This window comes from Schistocerca piceifrons, chromosome 8 (assembly GCF_021461385.2).
Source record: "Schistocerca piceifrons isolate TAMUIC-IGC-003096 chromosome 8, iqSchPice1.1, whole genome shotgun sequence".
NCBI classification, from domain to species: Eukaryota; Metazoa; Arthropoda; class Insecta; order Orthoptera; family Acrididae; genus Schistocerca; species Schistocerca piceifrons.
The window spans coordinates 270,485,860-270,502,649 of record NC_060145.1 but is presented as its reverse complement, the minus strand read 5'-3'; the positions used below and the strand labels follow the sequence as shown (position 1 = coordinate 270,502,649).

The 16,790-nt window shown below is 40.9% G+C and overlaps 1 protein-coding gene across 2 annotated transcripts in view; it reads left to right on the top strand.

Moving 5' to 3' along the window:
• The window catches only part of LOC124711923 (deoxyribose-phosphate aldolase), a 202,971-nt gene that overhangs the window by 45,356 nt on the left and 140,825 nt on the right, over nucleotides 1-16,790 (top strand). For both annotated transcript variants that reach the window (XR_007005542.1, XM_047242180.1), the window contains exons 2-3: nucleotides 2,743-2,933; nucleotides 5,090-5,249. Coding sequence is in view for 1 of the 2 variants with exons in the window: in XM_047242180.1 (XP_047098136.1) it covers nucleotides 2,743-2,933; nucleotides 5,090-5,249 (351 nt within the window). In the remaining variant the exon portion in view is untranslated. The remainder of the gene's footprint in view (nucleotides 1-2,742; nucleotides 2,934-5,089; nucleotides 5,250-16,790) is intronic.

Sequence of the window (16,790 nt, the reverse complement as noted above, 5' to 3'; positions counted from 1 at the left end):
GTGCCTTGAGCTTCAAAGTGAATATTACGGTAGATTATTGACTCGGGGGAAGATTAGTAATGTATCCAGGATGAAAGTCTGCAATATATCCTATGTAATTCCCCCCACCCCACCCCGAGCAGATTACTAGATGCCCTTCTGTGAAATATTTGAATAATACATGTAATTCACTGTGTCCATGCTCACATCCACACCCCCACGCGATCGCTTGCGTGCGCCCACCCACCAGAGAACATAATGGCATAGCTGCCAGGCTACCAGAGTGCCATCTGTGTTTGCATTTTAATAGGGGATGCTCACAGACAGAAGGGTCAGTGGGGCACAAATGTGTGAAACCAGCAGACAATCTTGCAATGGAGGTGCACTCTCGCTTCCTGCAGCCAACTGAGCAAGTTTGAAAGAAGTCAAATTGTGGCCTTCTGAGTGACAGGATGTTCCTTCTGGAGAATTGCCACACAAGCTGGACATGCTGCATCAGCCGTGGAACAGTGCTGGTATCAGTGGTCACATGAACATTCTCACACCTGTAGATGATGATTTGGATGTCCACACAGCACAGGTGTCAGCCAGGATCATTGTATTGTAAGGCCAGCAGTGGAAGATCACACAGCTACCACAGCACTGATTAGAGAGCTTATAAGCCCAGATGTGTCAACATGAACTATTGTGAACCAGTTATTAGCAGTGGGAGTACAGGCATGGATATCTCTAGCCCGCCCTTTCCACTCATACCAAAGCATTAACATACACAGCTCAATTGGTGTCGTCAGAGGATAACTTGGAAAATAGAATGGTGTGCCATGGTCTCCAGTATTGAAGGCAGATTCAGCCTGTGTGCAAGTGACGGTTGTTTGCTCTTACGACGTAGACCTGGTGAACACTATAGAGGGATTCATCCAAGGTACACTGGGCCCAGCCCAAGCCTTATGGCTTGGGGTGCGATAAGCTACAACTCTCTTTCACATTTGGTGTTTATGGGGGGTATGGGGGTATGCTAACCAGTGCTCAGTATGTGCAGAATGTTGTTAGACCTGTCCTTTTGCTGTTCTTGCAACAGGAAGGTGATGTGTTGTTGCAACAGGGTAATACTTGCCCACACACTGCCTGTGAAACTAATTGTAATGTGCAAGATTTGCAGCAACTTCTGCAGCCAGCACAATCTCCAGACTTGTCTTCAGTTTAGCACATGTGGGAGATGATGGGGCGAAAAGTGATTCATTTGACTCGTCAACCAACAACTCTTATAGAACTGCATGAACAGGTTGAGCAGACATGGCATAACGTATCCTAGAACAGTTTTCACCATCTGTGCGATTGACTGGATGCCAGAGTCAGTGCCTGAATTGTCACCCATTGAGGTTACACCATATAATAATATGGACATTTCAGCATGGGTAGATACCTGGTACCTCAGAACCACTTGTGCTGTTGATCTGTAAATGCAATCATTTCATGTTCTCCATACACACATTTGCAACCTCTAAAAGTGTGTGTGTGTGTGTGTGTGTGTGCGTGTGTGTGCGTGCAAGCGTGCGTGCGTGCACGCGAGCAAATGAAATTTTACAAGGCTGCACATTTTAACGTATTACTTAATATATTATTGACCCGTATGAAGTTTAACTTTTGAGGTTATCAATGATTTTCCTGGTTTTTAGTAGGGCCATAGAGAAAATTTAATTTCATTAAAATTAGATTATGCTACTTTTTTAGTGTAATAATTTTCTTTCTGTTCTGGATAACTAACACAAGTTTTCTGGACTATTTTTAGTGATTCTTAAAACTATCAGGTACCCACAAATTTTATTTGTAATATACCCTTACCCTTCAATAAAATATTGAAAATAAATTAATAAAAATTAGCAGTGAAACCTCAGAAATAGTTAAGTTTTCTATTCAGGTTAGTTGCAGACACTGAAATGAGGGAAGGCAAAAGAAATGAACAGAAGACTAAAAATGATTGTCAGTGTTAATGTAAACTAAATAATGTTCTTAATACTAAGCTTTGTGTGTGTCTGGAAAGGAAAGTGTATGTTAATATGTATTAACTGCTTCAGTTTTGATGTATGAAATCAAGCTTTAACATATTATGAGAGATGGGAAAACAAATAAAAGCATCAGGGATCATACTGAAATGGAAGATTTATTTATGACTGGAATGAAAATGAATAGGAGGTGGCTGTCATATGTAACCAGGCAAATGGATGGCAGAAGGTCCCAGGAAGTTCTTTGCCAAATTCCAGGTGATATGAAAAGATTTGGACAACAGAATAAGAGTAAATGAAATTGTAAAATATACAAGATATCATGAATTGATATAGGTGAATACTGTGATAGATGGCTATCTGAGGTAACTGACCTTGCTTTTTCAAAATCTGTTTGTAAAGATGCAATTTGTGTTATTCCAAGTGCATGGCAATTCAGAATTTTCATTAATAGACATTATTTTCATTCTGAAGTAACTGATGATGATTCAGCTTCTGTTCCTTTTTGTAGCTCACTTTCATTCTGCTTCTTAATATATCAGTTTAAAAGTTAGTCACAAATGCAGGAGAGTAAAACAATGAGCATATGAAAACAAGAGGGGCTGTTCAGTTCAAGTGACCTGCTAGTGAATTTCGATACAACTCTGAAATGTACTGAATTTCTCTGTAATTTGCCTGTCAGTTTTCTGATATGCTACCCACTGCAGCCTAAATTGGTATTTTTATGATTGGTGTAATCTGGGACATTCCATTTTTTCAGATGTTAAGTGGATCAACGAAGCAATTGTGAATACTTCTGCTATAATGCGTCAAGCTGATGACATTCTTTCTCGGAGGTCACTCAAAGGTGACCATGAAGCAGCATGGCTTCTCAGGGCAGTCACTTGTATTGACCTGACTACATTGTCTGGTGATGACACCGCAAGCAATGTTGAACGCCTATGTGTAAAGGTAATATTAATATGTTTTTGTAGCAAGTCAAAATAAACCTTAAGAAAGAAGAGTCTACACCAAATATAAATCAAATTTTGAGAACGCGTTTACAGGAGTTCCATATCTGTTCAGAGGACTGAATGTTCAGTGGCAGTACTTTAATTCTGTTTACGCATTTCAGGACAACCGCAATGAATGTAATGTTAATAAATGTGACCTTTGTGACTACTGTTTTGATCCTATGATGAGTCATCTGTAATGTTATACGCAGAAAACATGTATACTTGCAGCTATAATGTGCAGGAGTAGAACTTGGAGTGACATTTAAAAGTTCAAGAAATCTCTTTTATTACTTTCAGTTCTTCTTCCCTGGATTGCTGTCATAAGTCTGTTACCGTATGAGATCAAAACTTCACTACACACCCATAATTCTCTTAATTCATGACAAAAATGAATAAATTCATTTATTGTATAAGCTAAATGATCATTAGAATGGAACTAAAATAAATAAATAAAAAAACACAAAAAATATATCAACTTATTAAATTGTACCAGTGATGTCCACACAGATGCTGTGATCCACTGAGTAGGTGACACAGTGGTTAATGCTCTGAACACACATCTAGAAGGAACTCGGTTAAAATCTCTACTGGGCTCTTTTGAGTTAGATTTTCTGTGAATTCCCTAAGTCTTATATGGTAAACAAGAAACTTGGTTGCATTCACATGAGCAAAGTAAGCCATAAGCTGCAAATTAGAGTTTTGAGAGAATTGAAGCCCCATGAAGATGAAAGATAATTAAATGTTTTAATAAATTGCCTGTTTAGGGAAACAAACCATATACTTGAATGGTTTAGCTTCCATTTGTGAAGCTGTCAGAAGATGCTAAGAAAAAATGTAAGGAGGCAAATTGTTGAGAAATAAGTTTCAAGTAAAAAAAATTTCAAAGAAAGTAGTGTGGAAGTATTTTTTCTACATTTAATTTGTTGCTTCTCTCAGGAACACACTCGTAATATCCTTATTATAATTTAGGTATGATATCTGCTTGTTAAAATGACAAAGAAAATACACTGTGTACTATCACCATATTATTTATTTGTTTGTGACATGTTTTATAGCTTGATTCTCTCACCTGTCCATCTGATTGTGAGGGAACAAGACTGTGAAATACATCTTGGAACAAATAAACATTGTGACTGGTTGTATGCAGGGGATTTAGTTTTTCATTGAACATATTGTAACACTTTCAGTTATTGGACGTACTAATGCGCAGCAGCGTGCCATTAGTAAAATTTCATTGGAAGTGTCCAGGACATGCAATAAAACTGCTGACGATAAGACAGTCAGCTGTAGTCTATTAAAACTTTAAAAACTATTAATTTTTTATATTCTGTGCCTTTTCACATACATGAGGAATGTATACAGCTTCAGTATTTGCTTATGGTACTCATATGAAGTTTCTTCTTTTTCATTCAGAAATGTGCATGGAATCTGTCGGAGAGAAATAGTAGTGACCTTCATGAGGCGTATTTCTAGTATAGCATATTTAGTGATTTCTGGTCCAAGATGCTGGAGTTGGTGGTCATGTGCGCATTAGGTGTGCTTGCTTTTGTGTATGAATGGTGTGCATGTGTTCCTCGTTTACTGATGGAGGCTGTGGCCAAAAGTTTATGTAAGTGTCTTTTAATTGTGCCTATCTGCAACTTAACATGTCTTCTTTACAGTAAGTAGCAATCTATTTTTCGTACATTGTTGATACCCCTACCTGGAGTTTCCATTGTTTGATTAATAGAGTTGATAGGAAAAAATAGAGTGTTGTTTGGATGAAGGGGAAAAAAAGATGAAGGAATACCTCCTTGACTCAGGGTCTAAGTGATCTGGCCCACCTTTCTACACTTCTGCAATCAGTGCCTCTTTCCTGAAGAAAAACTGTACAAATTCTGAAAGCCAGGATAAGTATTATTTTCTGTTTTAAGTGTTTCTGTCAACAGTAGTAAGATTTTCATCTTCTGAAGGTAAGTACTGACCAATGATTCTTTCCTTGTCATTTAATGGTTTTCTGAATTGTATTTTGTCATTGGCACAGCAAAGAGAAAAAGGCTTTTAACGCAATTGAATCTGTTAGATTCTACATTTTCAGAAGGATATTTAGTATATGAGTCATACTTGTTTTAGGCATGTGACCCAATAGCTACTGATCTGTTGGAAGCTGCAGGATTTTCCAGAGACAATGGAATAACAACAGCTGCAGTTTGTGTGTATCCAGCAAGAGTGCCAGATGCAGTCCGCACATTAACAAGATTAGGTTTTAGCAACAGAGTTGCTGTGGCTTCAGGTAATATTTAGTGAGATAAAGAAATGTACTTGCATGATATTTGTATAAACTTATTAATTCACCTGTGTGCACAGATATCACATGAAGGAGAATCTTTGAGAAGGAAAGTTGTTACCATACAGTGGAGATGCTGAGTCGCAGATAAGCACAACAAAAGGACTCTAGCAATTAATGCTTTTGCCCATTGGCCTTCTTCAGCAATAGACACACATATACACGCCCCTCCCCCCCTCCACACACATTCCCTCTCCCCTCCACACGCACTCCCTGTCCCCCCCCCCCCCCCACACACACACTCTCCCTCTCCCCCACACACACACACTCCCCCTCCCCCCACACACACACTCCCCCTCCCCCCACACACACACTCCCCCTCCCCCCCACACACAATCCCCCTCCCCCCCACACACACTCTCCCTCCCCCCCCCACACACACACACTCTCCCTCCCCCCCCCACACACACACACTCCCCCTCCCCCCCACGCACACTCCCCCTCCCCCCCATGCACACTCCCCCTCCCCCCCCATGCACACTCCCCCTCCCCCCCACGCACACTCCCCCTCCCCCCCACGCACACTCCCCCTCCCCCCCACACACTCCACCTCCCCCCCACACACTCCCCTCCCCCCACACACTCCCCCTCCCCCCACACATCCTCCTCCCCCCCCACACACTCCCCCTCCCCCCACACACACTCCCCCTCCCCCTCCCCCCACACACACTCCCCCTCCCCCTCCCCCCACACACACTCCCCCTCCCCCCACACACACTTCCCCTCCCCCCACACACACTCCCCCGCCCTCCCACACACACTCCCCCTTCCCCCACACACACACACTCCCCTGCCCCCTCCCCACACACACACTCCCCCTCCCCCCCCCACACACACCCCTCTGCCCACACCCCCCTCCCCTCCCACACACACTCCCCCTCCCCCCCACACACACACTCCCCCTCCCCCCACACACACACTCCCCCTCCCCCCATACACACACACTCCCCCTCCCCCCCTCACACACACTCCCCCTCCCCCCACACAGACTCCCCCTCCCCCCCACACACTCCCCCTCCCCCCCACACACACTTTCCCTCCCCCCACACACTCCCCCTCCCCCCCCACACACACACACCCTCCCCCCAACACACACACACCCTCCCCCCCCACACACACACCCTCCCCCCCCACACACACCCTCCCCCCCACACACACACCCTCCCACCCCACACACACACACTCCCCCCCCCCCCACACACACACACACTCACTCCCCCCCCCCCCCCCCACACACACACACACACACTCACTCCCCCCCCCCCCCCCCCCACACACACACACACACACACACACTCACTCCCCCCCACACACACACACACACACACACACACACTCACTCCCCCACACACACACACTCCCCCCCCCCCACACACACTCACACTAACACAACTCACACACATGACTGCAGTCTCAGGCAACTGAAACCACACTGCTAACAACAGCACCAGTGCATGATGGGAGTGGTGACTGGGTGGGGGTAAGGAGGAGGCTTGGATGGGGAGGGGGAAGGATAGTACAGTGGGGGGGGGGGGGTGGACAGTGAAGTACTGCAGGTTAGACGGATGACAGGGGAGAGATGGGGAGGGGGGGGGGGAGGAAGTAGTGGAAAAGGAGAGAACTAAAAAGACTGGGTGTGGTGATGGAATGACGGCTCCGTAGTGCTGGAATGGGAACAGGGAAATGGGCTGGATGAGTGAGGACAGTGACTTATGAAGGTTGAGGTCAAGACGGTTACGGAGATGTAGGACGTATCACAGGGAAAGTTCTCACCTGTGCATTTCAGAAAAGCTGGTGTTGTTGGGAAGGATCCATATGGCACAGGCTGTAAAGCTGTCATTGAAATGTAGGATATCATGTTTGGCAGCATGTTCAGCAAGAGGATGGTCCACTCGTTTCTTGACCACAGGTTGTCGATGGCCATTCATGCGGACAGACAGCTTGGTTGTCATGCCTACGTAGAATGCAGGACAGTAGTTGCAGCTTAGCTTGTAGACCACATGACTGTTTCACCGGTAGCCCTGCCTTTGATGGGATAGGTGATGTTAATGACTGGACTGCAGTAGGTGGTGGTGGGAGGAAGTATGGGACAGGTCTTGCATCTAGGTGTATTAGAGGGGTATGAGCCATGATGTAAGGGATTGGGAGCCAGGGTTGTGTAAGGATAGATGTATATATTGTGTAGGTTCGGTAGACGGTGAAATACCACTGTAGGAGGAGTGGGAGGGTAGTGGGCAGGAAATCTCCCATTTCAGGGCATGACAAGAGGTAATCAAAACCCTGGCGGAGAATGTAATTCAGTTACTCCAGTCCTGGGTGGTACTGAGTTACGACGGGGAATGTTCCTCTGTGGCCAGACGGTGGGACTTTGGGAGGTGGTGGGAGACTGGAAAGATAAGGTCTTTTTACATTCCCGTAACCCTCATAGCCCCAACCTTCATAAGTCACTGTCCTCACCCATCCAGCCTCTTCCCTGTTCCCATTCCAGCACTACACAGCTGTCATTCCACTACCACACCCAGTCTTTCTATTTCTCTTCTTTTCCATTACTTCCCCCCCCCCCCCCCCCTGTCCTCTCTCCACCACACCCCTACCCTCTGTCTAAACTGCAGCACTTCACTGTCCACTACCCCCACCATACTATGCCTCCCCCTCTCCATTCCAGCCTCCTCCTTACCCCCACCATACTATCCCTCCCCATCCCAGCCTCCTCCTTACCCCCACCCAGTCGCCTCTCCCATCATGCACTGGTGGTGCTGGTCACAGTGTGGTTTCAGTTGCCTAAGACTGCATTTGTGTGTGTTAGTTGTGGTTGCATGAAGTGATGTATCATGAACTTCCAAAAACTACAATAAAAATCAGCTATCATTATCATTAACAATCTTCTATGCTCCATGTTTCCATAAAATAAGCTAGTAATGAATATTCGATAATGTGGTATGAAATTATGCATACAAAAATTTGTTTGCACATTCCAAAACCAGTGTAAACCATACAGGTTTTGCCAACGAGGGTAGGATGTTAAATCTAGAAATTTTTTTATGGCCAAGCCCCCCACCTCCACAGAGGCAATAAAAGAGATATCAGTGTCCACATACATGCAACTTCTCCATATACTACCAAAATGTGCAGTCAATAACAAACGAGCTTGCAGAAATCGAGCTCCTATTCACAACAGACCTACAATATGTAAATGTCATTTGCATTACAGAACATTGGCTGAAACCAGACCAAATTAGTTCAGCTAGCATACCTGGTTACACATTAGCTTCCCAGTACTGCAGGAAAAGCCAGAAAGGTGGAGGTGCTGCCATATTTATAAAAAATTCTGTAAACTATAGATGTTTTGACCAGTTTGACCACTTAAATAAAGAAAACAATTTTGAGGCAGCTGTAAATGAAATTCTAGAAACAAATATAATCATAACATGTATCTATCATTCTCCAATAGGCAATGTTTGTGTCTTCCTAAAAAACCTTGAAATACTCCTAAACAGACTTCACCAAAACAAAAGGTACTAATTTTATGTGGTGATTTCAATGTTGATTTCCAGTTACAGGGCATGTGAAAGGATCCCTACTGAATCTCACTAACTCATTCAATCTGAATCCCACAGTAACATTCCCCACAAGGTGCAAAAACAACACCAAAACCACACTTGACCAGATATTTGTAAACTGTTCCTACCACAGATTCGAACCTCTGGACACAGGCTATAGTAATCACTGTGGCCAAGTCCTATGCCTTACAAATGTTCTCCCCTTAGACTGCAACAACAAATACACAACTAAAGTAAGAAACTACAGCAATGAAAACATGAAAATCTTCAATGATACCTTAGATGCAGAAACATGAAACAAAGTATATGAAGCAGACTATACAGACAACAAAATGAAATCATTTCTAAACACATTTCTATATCACTTCAGTATTGCCTTTCCTCTTAAACTCAAATGCATCACATCAAAAGAACCCAATAAGAAGCCATGGATAACAACTGATATAAAGATTTCCTGCAGAAGGAAGAAGATCTGTTGAAGTATCTAAAAAATAACACCACCATCTGCACCCCATCTGAAGAAAGATATGCCAAGCAATATATCAAAATCCTTAAAAAAAGTCATAGCACTAACAAAGCAAACAGCAAATGACAACTATGTGGCAACATCCTCAAACAAAACCAAGGCAGTGTGGAACATTATAAGGAACAAAACAAATCAACAGCCACGTAAACATGAAAACACTGTCCTGATCCACAACAACACCAGATTTACTAATCCACAAGAAATTGCAAATATTTTCAACAATTTCTATGAAAATATTGTGAAAAATTTACAAAGCTTCAACAAACCCACACCCAACAGACAAAACAAAGTAACAACTCCTGTAGAATCTATATTCTTCTGGGGAAACTACTCCTGAAGAAGTTGTACTAAGTGCAAAGTACCTCAAGAATAAATTCTCATCTGGAATCGATGACATCCCAGATTTTATCATCAAAAACTGCATAAACAAAATAGCTCTCCCACTCTCAAATGTGTACAACTCATTGTTGATGGCAGGTACATTTCCAAAATGCATGAAAGTGTCTAAAGTTATCCCAGTCTTTAAGAAAGGTGAAAAACTCAACGCAGAAAATTACAGACCCATATCGCTGTTACCTGTGTTTGTTAAACTTTTGGAGAGATTCGTTCACCAAAGACTAATAAATTTTCTTGATATGAACCAGATACTATCTGATGCCCAGCACAGTTTCAATAAAAACAAATCCACGACAATTGCCATATATGAGTATTTACACTCTACCCTAGATGCTCTAGACAAAAAACAAAAAGCAGTTGGAATCTTCCTAGATCTGTCCAAGGCATTTGATGTCATAGACCACAAGATTCTTCTCAACAAACTGGAGTCATATGGCATCAGAGGCATCCCACTAAACTGGTTCAGCTCATACCTGACAAATAGGAAACAAAAAGTGTCAATAAAACATAACAACCAAGGACATATCGAAATGTACTACTCTGACTATTGCAATATTACACAAGGTGTGCCCCAAGGCTCAATACATGGACCAGTGCTCTTCCTTGTGTACATAAATGACATACCGTCAAACATCAATGCCAGCACCAGTACACTCTTCGCAGATGATACCAGTATCCTCATAACAAGCAAAAATGAACATGAACTCCAAGAAGCCATAAATGGAAATACAGATGAACTTGGTGATTGGTTTGAGAAAAACAAGCTCATAGTTAACACAAAGAAAACCACTTACCTAAACTTCCACCTAAGGTCAAATAAAATTATGCCTGATATGAAATTACACGGCTCCCAAATATCCCCAAATACAGAAACAAGTTTTCTAAGCCTATGGATTCAGGATAATCTAAAATGGCAAAAACATGTTAATAAAACTAATAGTAAGCTAAACCAACTGTGCTACGCCCTATGAATCCTCGCATACTGCACGAGCCCATAAACTGTTCACACAGCCTACTATGCACAATTCCACAGTGTAATGCAGTATGGTATTATATTCTGGGGAGACTCTACACATAGCCCAGACATTCTCCTCACCCAAAAGAGAGCTTTAAGAATAATGAACAAGGCAAAACTGACTGATAGCTGCAGACCTCTCTTCCAAAAGTTGCTCATCCTACCCCTTAGCAGCCTGTATATACTAGAACTACGCAAATTTGTAAAAAGTAATATTATAAAATTTAATAAAAATGTAAATGTCCATGACTGTGGTACTAGACAGAAAATGGAACTCCATGTTAAAGAAATGTGCACCTCTGCCTTTAAAAACTCTCCCTTCAACAAAGGCATTAAAATATACAATAGCCTGCCATCAGAAATAAAAAACAGTAAGTCCCTGACTGTATTTAATAAAAAATTAAAATCATTCCTACTTGATCATTGTTTCTACAGTGCAAGTGAATTTCTGCTCCACATGGGTGGAAAGAAACATGAAACAAATTGCAGCAAAGAATTTTGTAAAGAGTAAAACATTAATGCATGTATGTGCAAAAATCTTGCATCTACATCATCTGCTACTAAGCAAATTAAGTGCAGAAAGAATGTCCAACCAGGTACTGTTGTGTATATGTGTTAGAGGAATATAGCACTAAAATACAAATGTGTAACAGAGTATGTAATTTGTGTGTTCATAAATTTGTGTGTCCATAACTTCTCAGAAAATACGTATGTAAGCTCCTGTTTGTGTAAACTTCCGGCATATTACTTCATGCCAGCAAATTATCACAATGTCCTACATCAAATGTATGTTTGTGCATCACCATGTGCATGTCATGTACAGTATTGATTCATAGGACAATAAAGAAATAAATAAATAATACTTTTGAGTAATCTCTGTCACAGAGTGCTGTAACAGTGTAGCTCTGAATCAATTCATAAAATCAGTTCAAAGTTTTAGTTGTAGATTGCATTTCCTTAACAATTAAATGAGGAGTTTTTGCAAACCATAGAATTTCTAGAGTAGGAAATAGTACTTATCTTGAAGAATTCGGGGGGGGGGGGGGGGATGTCCATTGTTCAGTTGCTGTGTTTGTTCATTCAGCGTAAATATCCAAGGTCCATTGTGCCTTCTTTGGATTTTTCTGTGTTCTTAAGCATTTCTCGTCGGGTTTTTCTCTCTCTCTCTCTCTCTCTCTCTCTTTTTTTTTTTTTTGGGGGGGTGTCTGTTTGAGGGATTTTGGGAGTAAAGTTGGGGGGGGGGGATAAAACAGAGTTATTTGGATAATTTTCTTCATTTATTAATTCCAAATAACTCACAAACAACTAACTGCAACTTCATTACAACTTGAGCTGACTCACACTTGAACTAACGTCTACTGACCCCCACCCCCACATATTATTTTATCATAAAATAGCTGCTACGGTGCCTTAATCAAAACCTGAAGTACGAAATCCCAACTGCCCTGCCCCAAAACTAACTTGTGCCACAACTATCTGCATTGGCCTAACACTAGTCGTTATATAGAAAAGTTAGAATTCGTGGTCTTACAGTATTGTTATAATTAACATATTTGTAATTTACAGTGGAGAAAAACTTTGTAAAAAATTTTTATGCGTGACAGTATGCTCAACAAAAAAAAGCAAAGACAGCTTTTATATAAATAGTTTCGCAAAATATTGAATCTTTTGATAAATTTTGTAAGATGAATATTTTTAACAGTTAATGTTACAGCCTGTAAGCTTTCAATAAAAATAAAAAGTATAAATAATAATAAAATAAAACAAATAAATATTTTACTTGCTTACAGTAGTGGTAAATCCAATACTAAATCTTTGACATTTTGTATTAAATATTGTTCTAACTCAAATTAAAGACTTGTAACTTAAAGTTTGTTTACAATCTGAACAAAGTTTTGTCATTTGATATGTTAGTATCAAATTACTATCCACTGAAGTTTTAATTACTACTCTTCGTAACTCAGTACAATGATGAGTGTAAGCTGAAAATTGGAACATAGTCATACATACATTTTCAGATAACAAAACTTTTGTGCATTGTGAAAGACTTACTACCATTGGTGAGTCTGTCTGTTACATTACAGTAGCCAGCTGCAGGTGATAGATTTTGTTGAAAAAATAGATTCTGTGTTGTGTCCCTTTGTGTGTTCTAAATGGTTCAGAATGACATTACAATGGTCAGCAGTGCAGTGTAGATTTTGTTGAAAAAATAGATTCTGTGTTGTGTCCCTTTGTGTGTTCTAAATGGTTCAGAATGACATTACAATGGTCAGCAGTGCAGTGTAAGGTGACAGGCTCAACACAGCCATCAATCCTCACTGCTGGTCGCTGCTTGCCCATGTAGAAACGATCCCCAACATTGGCATGGAAGGTACCTTGGAAGCTGGTACGGAGAGTCTTCTGATCATAATTTATTGAATTATGAATTTGTATAAGTAAAAGGAGTTCCACCATGGAGTTACTATATTTATATATTTCGCAGTTGGTTTCAAAGGATTTTAGCTAGATTTTCAGTGCAAATTATTCATCTGTGGTTTTGTAAGGAGTGAAAGTATGGCAAGTCAGAACAATGGCCGGCCGGAGTGGCCGAGCGGTTAAAGGCGCTACAGTCTGGAACCGCACGACCGCTACGGTCGCAGGTTCGAATCCTGCCTCGGGCATGGCTGTGTGTGATGTCCTTAGGTTAGTTAGGTTTAAGTAGTTCTAAGTTCTAGGGGACTTATGACCACAGCAGTTGAGTCCCATTGTGCTCAGAGCCATTTGAACAATGTCCTGTCGACAGGCATGAAACTAATGCAAACCATTGTGAAAAATGTTAATGAATGGTTCCATATTCAAATATGAAAATCAGTGATGGCCATTCACCAACTTCTGAAGCAAGGTGCATTGTATTTTAAAAGACCTCCTTGCTCTGTTGGCATCAATAATAGCAAAATCAACACACAGGACAAATACAGGCATTTAACACCAATGCAGCTATTTGTGCAATAATAGAAAATAAGCAAGTGGCTGTTAAAAACAGAAAGTTACTTAACTCTGGACTTGTAGATGTTGTGTTCTTCTTTGGCAGGTTGTCTAGTTCAGTGATCTCGCTTCCTACTACAGGTATAAGTTGTTGCTTTCATATACGTATGGTGAAATGAAATGTATTAATGAAGCCGATGTTTTTAATGTATGTTAATTCATTCAATTCGCAGTCCTCATCACACATAATTTGAAGAAAACATTAAAAAAACTATATTCAGTACAGGTCAGTATGCTTGCATCTGTCTTATTCCATCTTAACTGAACAATACTAGATTCCAGAGTCCAGCCAACCGTGCCATCACACAACTACAACTGACTCACAACCTGACTAGACACAGACTGCTAAACAAAATTCAGCAATGAAGATGCCATATCTCGTAGCTCACAGATATTTGAATGCATCAATATTTACATCCAAAGATATGTTTACAGTATTGATATGATCAAAATTATTTCTAAGAAGGTATAAATATATTTAACATTTCATAAAAGCAATGTTTGTAGGAAACAGTAAGTGTTATATTAATATTGTGAAGCTCATTACTGTAACCTTTGTAGTATCATAATCTACAGTACTTCGTGAAAAATGTGCTATGATCAGTAGTTCCATTACAGAATGAACATGTGTATGTCAAAGACAGCCAAGTATCCTATAGATCATCAAGAAGTCATGCAGCTCCATTGAAGCTAAATCTTACTTTAGAAATTTGTGATTGGGCATAAATGATTTTCATACATGTTTAGCAATCATCTTTCACCATTTTCATGCTCGTTGGAGGAATATTGGGTGATTTCATCTCGAATCATAAAGGTCAAAAGTGAATGTATCACATCTTCACTATTTGTAAGTTTGCTGAAAAAAATATATGTTGATGTTCCGCATTATACCTCTCCAAAACTACAATATTTAGATTTTTTGATGATTTGTTAAAATGCTACAGACCTCTCTAAATGAGAATATTTGTGAAAATATTGTAACAAAAGGGAAAATTGAGAAATTGTAATAAAGAAACCAAAAGTGATAGAGATCTGAATTTATTTTCAATAAATACTTTGTTCCCAATACTACTATGAGACATGATAAAGACATACATACTTCTGAGCTTTTCTTTTATGAATAAACTATGTAAATTTGTAACTTTTTGTGAATTTCAAAATTGTGTTTTGAAAATATGAATAGACACAGGGTGTGAACTGTCTTGAGAAATGATAAAGTGGAAGGACTGCTGTCAGCTATGACATTAGTGCATGGAATTCTTAAACTAACAGAATATTTGTACATGAGGATGAAAGAATCTGAAATTTTTTAAATATTTATAAATTATTTTCTCCAAAACCCCATCCTAAATGTTCAAAAAATTTCATCATATTGTGGGTGATAATCAAACCTACATATACTTAGAGACATTTATTTACTTGGAGTAACGTTGGAAGAACAGTTCTAAATTAAAAGAATAAACATCAAAATCAGCTACTCATCCAAGGAACAAACAATGCACGTGACTGATCGGTCTCTTGTTCCCACTCAGCCCCCGTCCCCCCTTAAAGTGCAGAACACTTCAGATGTAGGGGTACTTAAATTTGACTTGTCGTCCAGCTCTTGTATGGATGACCAGTTGATGTGTCTGTGTGAGCACAGGTGTGACTGGTTTTTCTATAGTCTTCTGGCATCTTGGTGTTGACTCTTCAGTTCAACTGGGTGCAGGCTCACCTGACCCTCGATCATCCTGAACTGGAAGAGTGCTTTTGTGCTTCAGTGATGGTAAGGTCCATGATGGTTTCACTCTTTCAATGGACACAATGACAATTTTTCCATTTTGCGAGATGTCTATAGCATGGGCATTACGTCGCAGTACTTGGTAGGGCCCAGTATATGAAAGTTGTAGGGGAACCCGAATGGCTTCTGTGCACAGTATGACATGTGAGCAATCTGCCAATGCTTTGTGCATGAAGAGTGGATGTTCACCGTGGTAGGATGCCGGTGGCCCTCTCACCCTTGCCACATAGCCATGAATGCGTTGTATCAGCAGTAGTAGCTCCATTTATGGTTGTAGTGGTGCCATTGTGAGATAGTCGGCAGGAATTCTCAATCGTTCTCTATAAACCATCTCCGCCACTGATGCGCCTATATCCACCTTATATGCAGTTCGTAAACCTAGAAGTACTAGAGGTAGCACCTCTGTCCAACTCTGTGTCATGAGGGCCACCTTCAGTGTTCTGTGCCACCTTTCCACCAACCCTTTGCTTGCTGGGTGATAACTGGTTGTGTGGTGATGCTGGAATCCAAACAGTGTGATCAGTTCATTGAACGGATTAGATTCGAATTGCCGACACTGATCTGTTGTAATATGTAGGGGGCATCTGAAACATGCTAACCAATGTACAATAATCGCCTTTGCTATTGTCTCAGCTGTGACATTTGTCACTGGTGTAGCCCCTGCCCATCTTGTGCATCTGTCTACTGCCATGAGCAAGTATTTATAACCCTCTGAGGGTGGAAGTGGTCACACTATGAGGGCAGAACTGGACACACCTCTGCATGAACATGTCATCCTACTTTACAATGAAGGCATGTGCAACTCCAATTCCTGGTATCCTTTTTAATTGATGGCCTCACAAACCATTGAGTTAGCAACTTGATAGTGGTGTTTGCACCTGGGTGCAGGCCGAAATGTGTCTTTGTGGGCACTGTCAAAAGACACTTTGCAGAAATCCTGTGTAATGTATGGTAATGGGCTCTGTTGTGATATGTTGCACCATATTTTTATCTTACTTCCTGGCACTTCTATTTGTTCCTGCTGCAACCCTGTGTGTCAATCTCTTAGTAAGTCTTGCAACTCTTGACCTCTCTCTTGTGCTGTGGTCAGTTCCTCATAACTTAAGATGCTGACTAAGCTCATACTCGAGGAAAAAAAATCAGCGACTATGTTCTCTTGTTCTCTGTGCCTCTAATATGCTGTTAT